Source organism: Anomaloglossus baeobatrachus, chromosome 10 (genome assembly GCF_048569485.1).
Source record: "Anomaloglossus baeobatrachus isolate aAnoBae1 chromosome 10, aAnoBae1.hap1, whole genome shotgun sequence".
In the NCBI taxonomy this organism is placed as follows: Eukaryota; Metazoa; Chordata; class Amphibia; order Anura; family Aromobatidae; genus Anomaloglossus; species Anomaloglossus baeobatrachus.
In genome coordinates, this window is record NC_134362.1 from 16,785,738 (window position 1) to 16,801,366 (window position 15,629).

At 44.5% G+C, this 15,629-nt stretch overlaps 1 protein-coding gene across 1 annotated transcript in view; it reads right to left on the reverse strand.

Annotated features, from left to right (window-relative positions):
• Positions 1-15,629, reverse strand: part of SHANK2 (SH3 and multiple ankyrin repeat domains 2) — a 724,216-nt gene that overhangs the window by 545,645 nt on the left and 162,942 nt on the right. The window contains exon 2 of the mRNA XM_075326528.1: positions 14,649-14,877. Coding sequence (XP_075182643.1) covers positions 14,649-14,864 — 216 coding nt within the window. The 5' untranslated portion in view covers positions 14,865-14,877. The remainder of the gene's footprint in view (positions 1-14,648; positions 14,878-15,629) is intronic.

A 15,629-nucleotide genomic window follows, 5' to 3' on the forward strand; every position in this document is an offset into this window, starting at 1 on the left:
GATTGCTCTTCCATTTCTCCAGATCACAGCTGCACAACTGAGATCTGGAGAAATGCTGTACTCCTCTCACACACGGCAGTGAGAGAAAGTGACTCATGATAGCTACAGGAGTCATCACATGACCCTATGCTACCATCATCACGTGACTTACGATGGGGATGGGTAAGTTATCCTTATGGCAGCGCACTGATACATCTCGCCATCAGAATTTGACAGCGAGATGTAAGGGGTTAAAAGGCGCGGGTGGAACACGAATCCACTCGCGCCTAGTAGGCACACATGTCAGCTGTTGAAATCAGGTGACATGTGTGCGGATCGCCGCGGACTGCCCACGGGGATTAACCTCACCTGATCCATGACATACCCAGTACATCATGTGTCGTGAAGAGGTTTAGAGTACTCCCCGTTTTCTGTGCATTTGTTCTGATAAATCTCTTTATTGTTCCTCATCTATTAAAACTCCCAGATATAACTTGCTTTGTTGTCTGTAGCAAACAATCAGAGCTCAGGTTTCATTTCCGGCTGTCGCTATGATTCACCAGTTTTGATCTATTTTATACAATGGGGCGTAAGTTACTTTTTCAGGACCCCCACCTGTTAGCTGAGGTGACGAGTAGCAGCAAAGTCCAAGCACATGGGTTAGAAGCGTAACAAATGGTTGCTGTTATTCAACAATCTTTGAATCAATCAATAGCACAAGTGAACACTAGACAGGATTCCTTCTCCACTTAGCCATTTCTACTCCCTGCCTCCCAAAATTCATCATTCATTCTAGAAAACTGCTAAAATCAAGAAAGGAGGGACCCACAGATCACTTATGGGTCAGGATACAAGTGAGTGAGTGAGAGAGACGTAACATCTCACACACACAAACTGTGATGCAGCTTTGTAGTAAGTGTATTATCTCAACACAGAGCTGGATTCACATCTACACCATGTAGTTATGCTGGAAAATTTAAAACTCAGTGCTGCTTCCTTAGTGAGTATTTCATCTCACTCCAGAGCTTGATTCATATCTACACTGCTCAGTACTGCTGTAAAATTTCCTCCAAAGGCTGCTTTCTACTAAGTGTTGTAACTCACCCGAGAGCTGGATGCACAGCTATAGTGTTGAGTACTGCAGTAATATGTCTTTGGCACAGCTGTTTTCTACTAAGGCTGCTTTCACCCTTGCATTGTTTTGCATCCGTCGCTTTGAGGAATTACGGTAACAGGCAAAATATTTTGCAGGAATCCGTTTTTTCCCCATAAACTTCCATTAGCGACGGATTGCGACGGATGGCACTGCGTTGCATCCGCCGCGTGACGGATCAGTCGTTTACTGACTGACCATTAGGTGGGAGCAACTCTACATGTATACAATGTTTTTTGGAGCGGCAAAAAAATGGACTCCGCAGGTCTCCGTAGCCATCCATCACAAGCTATAATGGATGTCTATGGTGCTGGATTCCGTCATGCTCTACTAAGCATGCCCAGCATATCTGGCACACCCACTGGGATGTCCCAAACACAAAAGGATCACGATGGATCCATAAAAAAAACGGACGCACAGCGGATGTAACGGACACAATGGATCAGTTTTTTCACAGGATTCGTGTGAACGGAATCCTGAGAAATAACACATCCGTTGCGTCAGTTGACATCTAAAAAATGAGGGATTTGTCGTTGCGCCGCAACAACGGACCTGCCGGATTTAAAACAACGGAAGTGTGAAAGCAGCCTAAGTGGGGGGTTTTTTCTAACCACAGGAGCTGGATGCACATCTACGCTGGTCAGAACAGATTTATAATGTCCCCCATGCAGCTGCTTCTGAATATGTGCTACATAGAGACAAGAGATCAAACATTTCATACATTTGTGTTTGTTGTATCTGGGACACATCATAACATCTAGTATCCAAGAAATAACTCAGAGACAAATGAAAATGTACCGGTTTCAGTAGCGATATGTCCAAAATTTGAGGCTCTTCCGTCTTGACTTACAATCATCGCACATACATGACAACCATTTACACTTTCACTCTCAGCTTAATGATATCTAGATGAGGCCTGTATCATTCTCCATTCAGTACAATACCTGCACTCTCACTCAGGATTCACATCTTCCAGTCATTCCTTCAAGATCTTATAGGCATGCCTCGAGGATTCTGATAATAGTTTTATTGAATCAATAGTGTTAAACAAAATCATCAACTACATAATTATCTTTCTTCATGAAGTATCCACCCCTGAAAGAAATATAGGGTTGGAAGTGCTTTATGAATGTACCCGTGTTGTACTAAGAGGTCGCTACCTCCCTTTACCGCGGAGTAGAATGCCATCTATTGTCTCCAGATATCAGCCACTAGACAATAGCGGTAAGACAACTTCCAAAAGAAAATAAATACAACTGCAAAAAAAGCAATGCAACAAAAAAAACAAGCACTACTTGTCCTTCTGAGGTCATGGGTCACAATAATAGCATCATGTGATGCCTGTAAAGTATGGAACGTGTTGCGGGCACTAATTGCCTGCGGCGGTCACACGATCGGCTGTAATCAAAAACTGGGAGGGTGATCAAAGACATCACTGAGAATAAAAAGGGAGAGTTGTTTTTTATTTTATACAATATGCAGCTGTTTATACTTTTCTACATATGGCTCAGAAGAGGCTGAATATAGAATTGCTCTAAACACTTAGGGCATGTGCACATAGATTTGGATGGAGAAATTTTTGCATCATTTCTGAATCTCTTTTCAGGAAAAACGCACCTGCAAAACTGCACGTTTTGTTGTGTTTTTGTGTGCATGCTTTTTCTAGCATTTATGGACACCAGTGAATGCTATAGAGATAGATAATAGAGATAGATAGATGGAAGGTTAAAAATGTATAAAAAAAAAAAAAAAAGCAATAAATACGCAACGTGTGCACACAGCCTAACCGCTAGAAAATTCTGAAAAGTAATTTACAACCCTAGGTGGCTATTAGGAACAGCTTGTGGTATAACTTCAATTTCTGGCAGACTTAGGCCGGTGTCAAACTCGCGAGTGCCTTGCCCGAGTCTCGCGTTGCATCACCTGGCACGGTCTCACACTCTCCGAACAGGAGCGTCTCATAGAGATGCATGCAACCGACCCGCTCCTGTGAGGCGAGTGTGAGTCTGAGCAGGATGATGCAACGCAAGACTCGCATGAGATACAGATCACAAATGTGACACTGGCCTTAAAAGGGATTGTCCACTAAAAAAAACAAAAACAAAACAGTAATCACCTGATAAATCAGCACAGATGATTTTGCAGCAGCGGACTGGTTCTTGTTTGCAGGCTGCCAATCTGCCAGTCACTGGCTTCAGGGTCACTTACTGGTATCACCGCTCAATGCTAGTAACTTCTATTATTTATTCATTTTATTTGCATGTCGAACAATCCCTTTCAGATTGTATGGCTTCTTTAAAAATGCCAATACTAGAGCTCATTCATAAAAAAAACCCTGCTGTAAGGTGATGCTATAGTGATAACACACCGGTGCGTGCCTAGAAACACTCAGCTGAGGGTACACCGATGTAGTGTGCACCCGGCTGGGCTATAAAAGCCGCTGTGCAACATGCAAGAATAGGCTTCATTATAATGTGTGAAGAGTAGGTCACCGCTTTCCTGAGAATAATGGTGCACACCGCATCCCGTGTATGCAGAAAGTGCATAAAAGCAGCAGATTTGCCAGGAGCAATATCTCCTCCACAAAGCACAGGCAGCAGTGTATATGACGTATACGTCCGGTCATGTCCCTACATATCAAAGTGAGAAATAGCGGCCAATCTGTGTACTCGCTTTATTAATACAAATAATGTGCCAGTGCAATCCCCAGGCCGATGGGTGGGATCTTCCAGTCCTTTGCATGGGGCACAGTCTTCAAGTGTTTGTGGGATTGTAAAATAAGCTGCAGTACCTGAGAATGACCACTATGTGGTGTATAGAGCTGTGATGTTAAGGCTCTGTATACTCAGCTGCAGCGGGAGAAGGAAACAGCTGATGGTTGAGGGTGCCGGATCCCCACCAATCTGATATTCATAACCTTTCCTAAGGACAAGTTGTCAATATAAAAGACCTAGAAAACTCCTCTAAAAAAATACATGATCAATAAAATTAAAGCGTAAATGCTCTAAAAATAAGCAAAGAAATGCGTGGCAGAATATGGAGTCCAGTATGTTACACAAGTATTCTTCCCTAGAAAGCATCAGAGGTCGACAATATGTTGCTTTTTTATGTGCCTTTCTGCATAAACCCGACAGAAACCAATATGGCCTCCTCACAGCCGACAGCCCCAAACCATGACCCTCCACCACTATGCCTGACTGTAGGCAAGACACACTTGTCTTTGTCCTCCTCACCTGGTTGCAATCACACATGTTTGACACTATCTGAACTAAATAAGTTTATCTTGGTCTCATCATACCACAGGACGGTTCCAGTAAGCCTGATAAAGGGCTATCACAGCTCCGCACAATATACAGCGTACATAATATGGTAATGTGTTTCTTTGCATTGATGACTGATGGATGCCTAGCCTACTGAAAAAAAATGTGGCCAAGTACAGATGTACAAAAGATTATCATGACTCAATGATTTGTGCAGTGATACTCCAGTTGGCATTATCCAAGTCAAGGTAACCTTTGCAAGATCTGCACGGCTGTGTGCACACGGTGTGTTTTGATGTTGGTTTTGGCCTAATTTTGCATGTCTATCCTTAGGCCAGCAAAGTCAATGAGAATTCTGAAATGTTGTTCACATGTTGCATACTTTTTCCTTGCAGATTTGGTGCAGAAAATAATCTGCAGCGTGTCAATTGTTGGTGCGTTTTTTTTCCTGCATTTTTAGCCCTTGCAACCAATGACTTCACTACAAAAATGCAGGGCTCAAAAAAGCACCAAAATGCATGCGTTTTTTTGGTGTGTTTCCCTGCCAGAAGGTGCAAATTTCATGCAGAAAATTTCTGCACCAAATCTGCAGCATGTGTAAATACCCTAAATGTTTTATATAGCCTAGAGCCGACCATATACAGTAAATAGATCTTAATTGATCGATTAGGCTATGTTCACACATCAGTTTTTTGGCATCAGGCACAATCCGGTGTGTGCCTCATGCAACAGATCCGGCGCAGAATATGCAAAAACTGATGCGCATGCTCCTTTTTTTGATGGATCCGGTATACCTGATCCGTCAAAAAACGGATTCGGCACATCCATTTTTTGCATCCATTTTTTTGCTGTATCCGGTTTTTCAATAAATTGAAGCATGCTCAGTTTAAAAAACGGATCCGGCTTCCGCATCAGTTTTTTGCCGCATCGCGCCGGATCCGGCGTCCATAGGCTTCCATTGTAAATCACGCCGTATCGCGCCGTATCCGGCGCGATACGGGTTTTTTCCAGAGACAAAAAACATTCAATGAGACGTTCCATCCGGCCGCCGCATTGAGTAATTACGCCAGATCCGTCAAAAGCCGGATGCAACGCAAAACCTTCAGGCACAATCCGGCGCTAATACAAATCAATGGGGATAAAAGAAATCTGGCGCCGGATCCGTTTATCCGTTTTTTTCCGGATTGTGCCTGATGGAAAAAAACTGATGTGTGAACGTAGCCTTATTCAACTCGTAACTATCTCTCCCGACTCCCCCATTCACAAGCAAATCAGGTGGTCGTCAGAAGTCACTGAAATTGAAATCCAGTTTGGCCAACTTTAAAGCGTATGAGGCCTTTAAGACTGAGACAATAATGAATACCAGGGAATAGAGGACAAATCCAGTAAATACTGATCTAGGAATCCTTTTTGTGTGCACTGCAAGCTTTACAACTGATGAAAAAGAAAGACACTACGATATCCCGGCTCAGTGCACGGACACGTCAAATGTCTACAACTCTGTAAGGTGTCGGCAGAGCAGAACATGTGTCCGGGATATAATCTAATCTCCAGATTGTTGTCACATCGTATCTGTGAGAAGAGTTTGGGAATCCGGTTTTTGCCTTGCACATTAAAGTGTCCTGATCGCGCAGATTATCGGATCACCGCAGCTACAGTCTATCTATAAAGCTCCGCACCAGTTTATGTTCCTTTAACAATGTCTCGGCGGTAAATTACTAGCCGCCTTCGTTAAAAAAAATATGTACTTGTATGCAGCTCCGTCCTACACTCCCCTCAGCAACCTAATTTGTATTATTAGCCTTAAGAACTAGAAATCTGCCTAAACACATTCTCTGCATCACACGTGGGCTGAGCATTTCTTCCTGCTTCTAAGACTGGAAGCTGCTAAAAAATAAGGAGTCATTCTAATACTGAGGAATAAGTGTAAACATCCAGGCTCAGTGGATTGCTTAAAGGGGCCCACCAGCTGCATAATCCCTGCATGTTACAGGGGCCCACCAGCTGCATAATCCCTGCATGTTACAGGGGCACACCAGCTGCATAATCCCTGCATGTTACAGGGGCCCACCAGCTGCATAATCCCTGCATGTTACAGGGGCACACCAGCTGCATAATCCCTGCATGTTACAGGGGCACACCAGCTGCATAATCCCTGTATGTTACAGGGGGGCACACCAGCTGCATAATCCCTGTATGTTACAAGGGGGACACCAGCTGCATAATCCCTGTATGTTACAAGGGGGACACCAGCTGCATAATCCCTGTATGTTACAAGGGGGACACCAGCTGCATAATCCCTGTATGTTACAAGGGGCCCACCAGCTGCATAATCCCTGCATGTTACAGGGGCCCACCAGCTGCATAATCCCTGCATGTTACAGGGGCACACCAGCTGCATAATCCCTGCATGTTACAGGGGCACACCAGCTGCATAATCCCTGTATGTTACAGGGGGGCACACCAGCTGCATAATCCCTGTATGTTACAAGGGGCCCACCAGCTGCATAATCCCTGCATGTTACAGGGGCACACCAGCTGCATAATCCCTGCATGTTACAGGGGCACACCAGCTGCATAATCCCTGTATGTTACAGGGGGGACACCAGCTGCATAATCCCTGTATGTTACAAGGGGGACACCAGCTGCATAATCCCTGTATGTTACAAGGGGGACACCAGCTGCATAATCCCTGTATGTTACAAGGGGCCCACCAGCTGCATAATCCCTGCATGTTACAGGGGCCCACCAGCTGCATAATCCCTGCATGTTACAGGGGCACACCAGCTGCATAATCCCTGCATGTTACAGGGGCACACCAGCTGCATAATCCCTGTATGTTACAGGGGGGCACACCAGCTGCATAATCCCTGTATGTTACAAGGGGGACACCAGCTGCATAATCCCTGTATGTTACAAGGGGGACACCAGCTGCATAATCCCTGTATGTTACAAGGGGGACACCAGCTGCATAATCCCTGTATGTTACAAGGGGCCCACCAGCTGCATAATCCCTGCATGTTACAGGGGCCCACCAGCTGCATAATCCCTGCATGTTACAGGGGCACACCAGCTGCATAATCCCTCTATGTTACAGGAGGGCACACCAGCTGCATAATCCCTGTATGTTACAAGGGGGACACCAGCTGCATAATCCCTGTATGTTACAAGGGGGACACCAGCTGTATAATCCCTGTATGTTACAAGGGGGACACCAGCTGCATAATCCCTGTATGTTACAAGGGGCACACCAGCTGCATAATCCCTGTATGTTACAAGGGGGACACCAGCTGCATAATCCCTGTATGTTACAAGGGGCACACCAGCTGCATAATCCCTGTATGTTACAAGGGGGACACCAGCTGCATAATCCCTGTATGTTACAAGGGGGACACCAGCTGCATAATCCCTGTATGTTACAAGGGGGACACCAGCTGCATAATCCCTGTATGTTACAAGGGGCCCACCAGCTGCATAATCCCTGTATGTTACAAGGGGCACACCAGCTGCATAATCCCTGTATGTTACAAGGAGGACACCAGCTGCATAATCCCTGTATGTTACAAGGGGCACACCAGCTGCATAATCCCTGTATGTTACAAGGGGGACACCAGCTGCATAATCCCTGTATGTTACAAGGGGCCCACCAGCTGCATAATCCCTGTATGTTACAAGGGGGACACCAGCTGCATAATCCCTGTATGTTACAAGGGGCACACCAGCTGCATAATCCCTGTATGTTACAAGGGGCCCACCAGCTGCATAATCCCTGTATGTTACAAGGGGCCCACCAGCTGCATAATCCCTGTATGTTACAAGGGGGACACCAGCTGCATAATCCCTGTATGTTACAGGGGGGGGGGGACACCAGTGAAAAAACAAACTGCTGAATGAATTTATAACATCAAAAACCATGATATAGGCCTCCTCCACACACAATACTTATCCGGGGTATGAAGTCGTAAAGTTTCTGGTGGCGTTTTATTTATTTACTAGCTGTAGTACCCGGTGTTGCCCGGGATAGTAACTAAGTGTCTCTCTCCAACTCTCTCCGTCTGTCACTGTCTGTCTCTCTCTGTCTTTCACTGCCTATCTCTCTCTGTCTGTCACTGTCTCTCTCTGTCTTTCACTGCCTATCTCTCTCTGTCTGTCACTGTCTCTCTCTGTCTGTTCTCTTTTCTCTCTGTGTCTCTGTGTTGGTCTGCCTCCGTGTCTCTCTGCCTCCGTGTCTCTCTGCCTCCGTGTCTCTCTGCCTCCGTGTCTCTCTGCCTCCATTTCTCTGTCTGTCTGTCTCTCTCTGTCTCTCTGTCTGTCTCTCTCTCTGTCTCTCTCTGTCTCTCTCTGTCTGCCTCCGTCTCTCTCTCTCTGTCTGTCTCTGTCTGTCTGTCTCTGTCTGTCTGTCTCTGTCTGTCTGTCTCTGTCTGTCTGTCTCTCTCTGTCTCTCTGTCTGTCTCTCTGCCTCCATTTCTCTGTCTGTCTCTCTCTGTCTGCCTCCGTCTCTCTCTCTCTGTCTGTCTCTGTCTGTCTGTCTCTGTCTGTCTCTGTCTGTCTGTCTGTCTCCCTGTCTGCTTCCCTCTCTCTCTGTCTCTCTCTCTCTTTGTTTGTCTCTGTCTGTCTTTCTCTGTGTCAAGAGAATGTGCTGGGGAAAAAAAAATACATAGGGTCTTATCCGGTGGTATGGAGGATAGAAGAAATAACAGGTGTGCTCACCTGGTGGGAATAGTAATGACCATAAAATGAAAGGCTGCTGCAGATCCAAAGGCAAGGAGGATGAGAGTGAAGAATGATATCTGGATCTTTTTTGCGCTGCCCCTCAGCTATAAGGATGATGAGTCCACGATCACGAGAGTTATTATCAGCTATGGTTTATTCCAATGTGTTTCAAAGCCTACACAAAGTGACTTTGTGGCCTTTTCCTGATGAAGAAGCCGGTGTAGGCTTTGACATGCATAGGAATAAACCACAGCTGATAATAACTCTCGTGATCGTGGACTCATCATCCTTATAGCTGAGGGGCAGCGCAAAAAAGATCCAGATATTATTCATCACTGTTTCTCTCTGTGTGACTCTCTATCCCTCTCTCTCTGTGTGACTCTCTATCACTCTCGCTCTGTCCGTCTCTCTGTCTCTCTCTCTCCCCGCCTTTCTCTCTCAGCCTACCTCTATCCGCCTACCTCTATCCACCTACCTCTATCCGCCTACCTCTATCCGTCTACCTCTATCCGTCTACCTCTATCCGTCTACCTCTATCCGTCTACCTCTATCCGCCTACCTCTATCCGCCTACCTCTATCCGCCTACCTCTATCCGCCTACCTCTATCCGCCTACCTCTATCCGCCTACCTCTATCCGTCTACCTCTATCCGTCTACCTCTATCCGTCTACCTCTATCCGTCTACCTCTATCCGCCTATCTCTATCCGTCTATCTCTATCCACCTACCTCTATCCGCTTATCTCTATCCACCTACCTCTATCCGCCTACCTCTATCCGCCTACCTCTATCCGCCTACCTCTATCCGCCTACCTCTATCCGCCTACCTCTATCCGCCTACCTCTATCCGTCTACCTCTATCCGTCTACCTCTATCCGTCTACCTCTATCCGTCTACCTCTATCCGCCTACCTCTATCCGCCTACCTCTATCCGTCTATCTCTATCCACCTACCTCTATCCGCTTATCTCTATCCACCTACCTCTATCCGCCTACCTCTATCCGCCTACCTCTATCCGCCTACCTCTATACGCCTACCTCTATCCGCCTATCTCTATCCGCCTATCTCTATCCGTCTATCTCTATCCACCTACCTCTATCCGCCTATCTCTATCCACCTACCTCTATCCGCCTACCTCTATCCGTCTATCTCTATCCACCTACCTCTATCCGCCTATCTCTATCCGTCTATCTTTATCCGCCTATCTCTATCCGCCTATCTCTATCCGCCTACCTCTACCCGCCTACCTCTATCCGCCTACCTCTATCCGCCTACCTCTATCCGCCTACCTCTATCCGCGTACCTCTATCCGCGTACCTCTATCCGTCTACCTCTATCCGTCTACCTCTATCCGTCTATCTCTATCCACCTACCTCTATCCGCCTATCTCTATCCACCTACCTCTATCCGCCTACCTCTATCCGTCTATCTCTATCCACCTACCTCTATCCGCCTATCTCTATCCGTCTATCTTTATCCGCCTATCTCTATCCGCCTATCTCTATCCGCCTACCTCTACCCGCCTACCTCTATCCGCCTACCTCTATCCGCCTACCTCTATCCGCCTACCTCTATCCGCGTACCTCTATCCGCGTACCTCTATCCGCCTACCTCTATCCGTCTACCTCTATCCGTCTACCTCTATCCGTCTATCTCTATCCACCTACCTCTATCCGTCTATCTCTATCCGTCTATCTCTATCCGTCTATCTCTATCCGTCTATCTCTATCCGTCTATCTCTATCCGTCTATCTCTATCCGTCTATCTCTATCCGTCTATCTCTATCCGTCTATCTCTATCCGTCTATCTCTATCCGTCTATCTTTATGCGCCTACCTCTATCCGCCTACCTCTATCCGCCTACCTCTATCCGCCTACCTCTATCCGCCTACCTCTATCCGCCTACCTCTATCCGCCTACCTCTATCCGCCTACCTCTATCCGCCTACCTCTATCCGTCTACCTCTATCCGTCTACCTCTATCCTTCTACCTCTATCCGTCTACCTCTATCCGCCTACCTCTATCCGCCTACCTCTATCCGCCTACCTCTATCCGCCTATCTCTATCCGTCTACCTCTATCCTTCTACCTCTATCCTTCTACCTCTATCCTTCTACCTCTATCCTTCTACCTCTATCCGTCTACCTCTATCCGTCTACCTCTATCCGTCTACCTCTATCCGTCTACCTCTATCCGTCTACCTCTATCCGTCTATCTCTATCCGCCTATCTCTTTCTGTTTCTCTTTACCTCTCTGTTTCCTTCTCTGTCTCTCTCTTCCCCTCTCTGTCTGTCTCTCTATCCGTCTCTCCACCAAAATGATATTACCTCACACATAAGATAGCAACCAATCACAACTCCTATTAATGACCTGAAGCTCCCAGGACCATTAACTTTACTGTAAGCAGGTTGTTTGGTGAATAACTATAAAGCGCAGGGTGAAATTTTCCTCTAAAAACATAGTCTATGACGTTCCATGAGTCACATGAGGCGGCTCTGCAAAATTTTGTGAATGTAAATGCTATGGTGCGGATTCCTTTAGTGGACATACACACAAGCGCACACACACACACACACACACACACACACACACACACACACACACACACAGCTGTATATATTACATTTTGTTTTTTCTAACACATGCAATTTTTTTCTGGGGTTTTTAATATAAAAAAAGCATATGGAAAAAAATACATTATACAGTTAGGACATCCTTGCGGAAAAAAATGACACAAACTTTAAAACCCTTATAAGTAGGCTTTTCAATAATTAAAAAAAATGAAAGCAGTCTAAGGTTAAGTTCCTAAGGAGTTTTTTGAGTGTTTGTAATGGATCTGCTCCAAAATCCTTGTTGAAAAATAAAGCTTCAAAAATGCTTGTAGAGCTCTTGCTATTATTCATACGAGGGTTTGAGCTTTTTATTTTTCCTGAAGTGATTTTGCAAACATGCCTGGTGGGAAAAAAAAAACATGTATGTAACTTCATTGTAGCGGCTTCAGATGGAATCTGCTCCAAACTAGGCTTTGTTCAATCGAAAGGCAGCAAAAAATACTTTGGGTTTGCACAAATTGAGTTATCTTTATGAGGATTTTGGAACAAATTAATTTCACAAACCATGTAAAAAAAATTCCATGTGACCATACTCCAAGGCAATGTTCACATGGAATTTTTTAGAGGACAATTCCAATTAATTATTCAAACGGAAACTGCTTCAGAAATGGTTCAATTTTTAGGATATCTTTGTTTACCTGATGATTTTTTTTGCAGCAGCATTTTGATTGAACAGTGCCTGGTTTGGAGTGGGTACCATCAGGATCTATGTTAAAAATGTGATATAAACATTTTTTTTCCCCAGCTGGCGATTTCAAAACCTGAAGTAGAAAATAATGCACACAAATCTCACATAAACAGCAAAGATTAAAACCCACTAATCACCAAGAATTTCCTATATAACCTAAAGCCAGTGCTATACTGGCACTATCATGCTAATTCTATACATACAGTGCTATACTGGCACTATCAGGCTGAGTCTATACATACAATGCTATACTGGCACTATCAGGCTGATTCTATACATACAGTGCTATACTGGCACTATCAGGCTGATTCTATACATACAGTGCTATATTGGCGCTATCAGGCTGATTCTATACATACAGTGCTATACTGGCACTATCAGGCTGATTCTATACATACAGTGCTATACTGGCACTATCAGGCTGATTCTATACATACAGTGCTATACTGGCACTATCAGGCTGAGTCTATACATACAGTGCTATACTGGCACTATCAGGCTGATTCTATACATACAGTGCTATACTGGCACTATCAGGCTGATTCTATACATACAGTGCTATACTGGCGCTATCAGGCTGATTCTATACATACAGTGCTATATTGGCGCTATCAGGCTGATTCTATACATACAGTGCTATACTGGCACTATCAGGCTGATTCTATACATACAGTGCTATACTGGCGCTATCAGGCTAATTCTATACATACAGTGCTATACTGGCACTATCAGGCTGATTCTAAACATACAGTGCTATACTGGCACTATCAGGCTGAGTCTATACATACAGTGCTATACTGGCGCTATCAGGCTGATTCTATACATACAGTGCTATATTGGCGCTATCAGGCTGATTCTATACATACAGTGCTATACTGGCACTATCAGGCTGATTCTATACATACAGTGCTATACTGGCGCTATCAGGCTGATTCTATACATACAGTGCTATACTGGTGCTATCAGGCTGATTCTATACATACAGTGCTATACTGGCACTATCATGCTAATTCTATACATACCTTTAGTTGTCAGCTTGGATGTATAGGTTTTGAAACATAAGAAAGTAAAGTTTGTAAAATGAGCAGCTTTTTGAGTGGCAGCAGCTGATCGCTGGGGTGGGTATTCATAGTGATTCCTAAGTGACTAGAAGGACCTGTGCTGATGTCATAACCATGTGACCACAAGGGGCGGGGACTCATCCAACATAACTGATACCAGGAAGCAACATTATTTTTTTGTTGGCTGAGTCCCCGTCCCTTCTAATCACATGGGTATGACATCAGCACAGGTCCTTCTAGTCACTTTGCAAAACGATTCTATAATAGAATTAACATAAATAACAGTGGGAGTACGGACATGCAGGGAGGAGGGAATCGCTATGAAAACTCACCCCAGCTATCATTTGATTGGCAGCTGCTAACACTAAAATAGCTGCACATTTTACAAGCTTTACTTGCTTGTGTTTCAAAATCTATACATCCTAGCTGACAACTAAAGGTATGTATAGAATCAGCCTGATAGTGCCAGTATAGCACTGTATGTATAGACTCAGCCTGATAGTGCCAGTATGGCACTGTATGTATAGAATCAGCCTGATAGCGCCAGTATAGCACTGTATGTATAGACTCAGCCTGATAGCGCCAGTATAGCACTGTATGTATAGAATCAGCCTGATAGTGCCAGTATAGCCCTGTATGTATAGACTCAGCCTGATAGTGCCAGTATAGTGCTGTATGTATAGAATCAGCCTGATAGTGCCAGTATAGCACTGTATGTAGAGAATCAGCCTGATAGTGCCAGTATAGCACTGGTTTTAGGTTATATAGGAATATCCTGGTGATTGGTGTGAAATAAATTTCACATTTTCAAAGTATTTCTTAAGCGAGTTTTGTGCAGGATTTTAGAACAAATCTGCTAAAAAAAAACAACCCAAAAACCCACTAAAATCTCTGTGCGTACAAAGCCTCGGTATATTCAGACATATCATTCCTATTGTGGTCTATTGCCACATATACAGCCAAATGCATAATAATCTACAGGTTATTAACAAGCCAGCGTCTCCTACTATCTACAAATTGACATCAATGTAGTTTGTGTGATGAATAAGATATCTGATTGTATTCAAAAGGACCTTGAAAATTGCCTAAAAGCAGCTACTGTAGAATATAAAGGCACGCCTGAAAATATACAGCTAAATCCCAAACGTTTCACAATAAATCATGATCTTCCCAAAGTTGGACTCACAGTTTGCTGAAGATCGGGTATTACAATCCTGATGACCATGGTGTTGGTCTGAATATCCTCCAGCCGGCTGGTCGGTCGCTCGGCTGTGGCCCTGATGGTGTCGTAGATGGTCTCCTCTTTGGAGCTGTCTGATTCGGACTCCATTGAATAGTCTGAAAAGCTCTGCGCCATCTCATCTTCACTGGAAGTGGGACTGCGTGGCATATTCAGCGTCATTCACCGTGAAGCGCTGGAAAGAAGATAAAATATAAATGTTTTACATTAATTTTAAAGTATCAAAACTGCATGTGGTTAACTTCACTCACAGTGGTCTTCAAAACTGGAGGCAAGATACGGAGGACAGTTGTGAAATCTTCACATTATAACGGCGGCGTACGTGTCATTATTGTATGATTGATTGTGTTTAGGCTGTGTTCACATGTTACAATTTTGCAGAGATTTTGTAGAACAAAAAAATAATGCAGTTTTGCAACATTTCAGTGTTAGGTTATATTTTGGAGCCATGCATACATGGTAGGTCTATAGAATGAATTTGGGACCTCTCACAGCTCGGGTCACAAAGGGCCTCCGATTCTCATCTATCCTATGGGGAGGTAATAGATTTTCTGGTGAGATAAGAGTAAAACCAGATGGAGAGAATGAAAACTGAAGCTGCCCACAGATTTCTTAGTTATATCTGTTCCATGAAAAGAGCAACATCCATTACAACCAGTAGAAGAGCGCCATCCATTATCGATGGCCAGTGGGAAACATCATGCAAAATATTTCGGAAAGTAGGACTTGGACCCACAGAAAACTACCTGGATAACAGATAAGTGTAGCACTAAAGCTGTGCCGATACAGGAAAGCTAGTGAAAACAGCAGCAAACTGGATACACACAGAGCTCACAACCAGCCTATATTACTGGGAGAGACACACAGACCCCACATCCAGCCTATATTACTGGGAGAGACACACAGCTCACATCCAGCCTATATTAC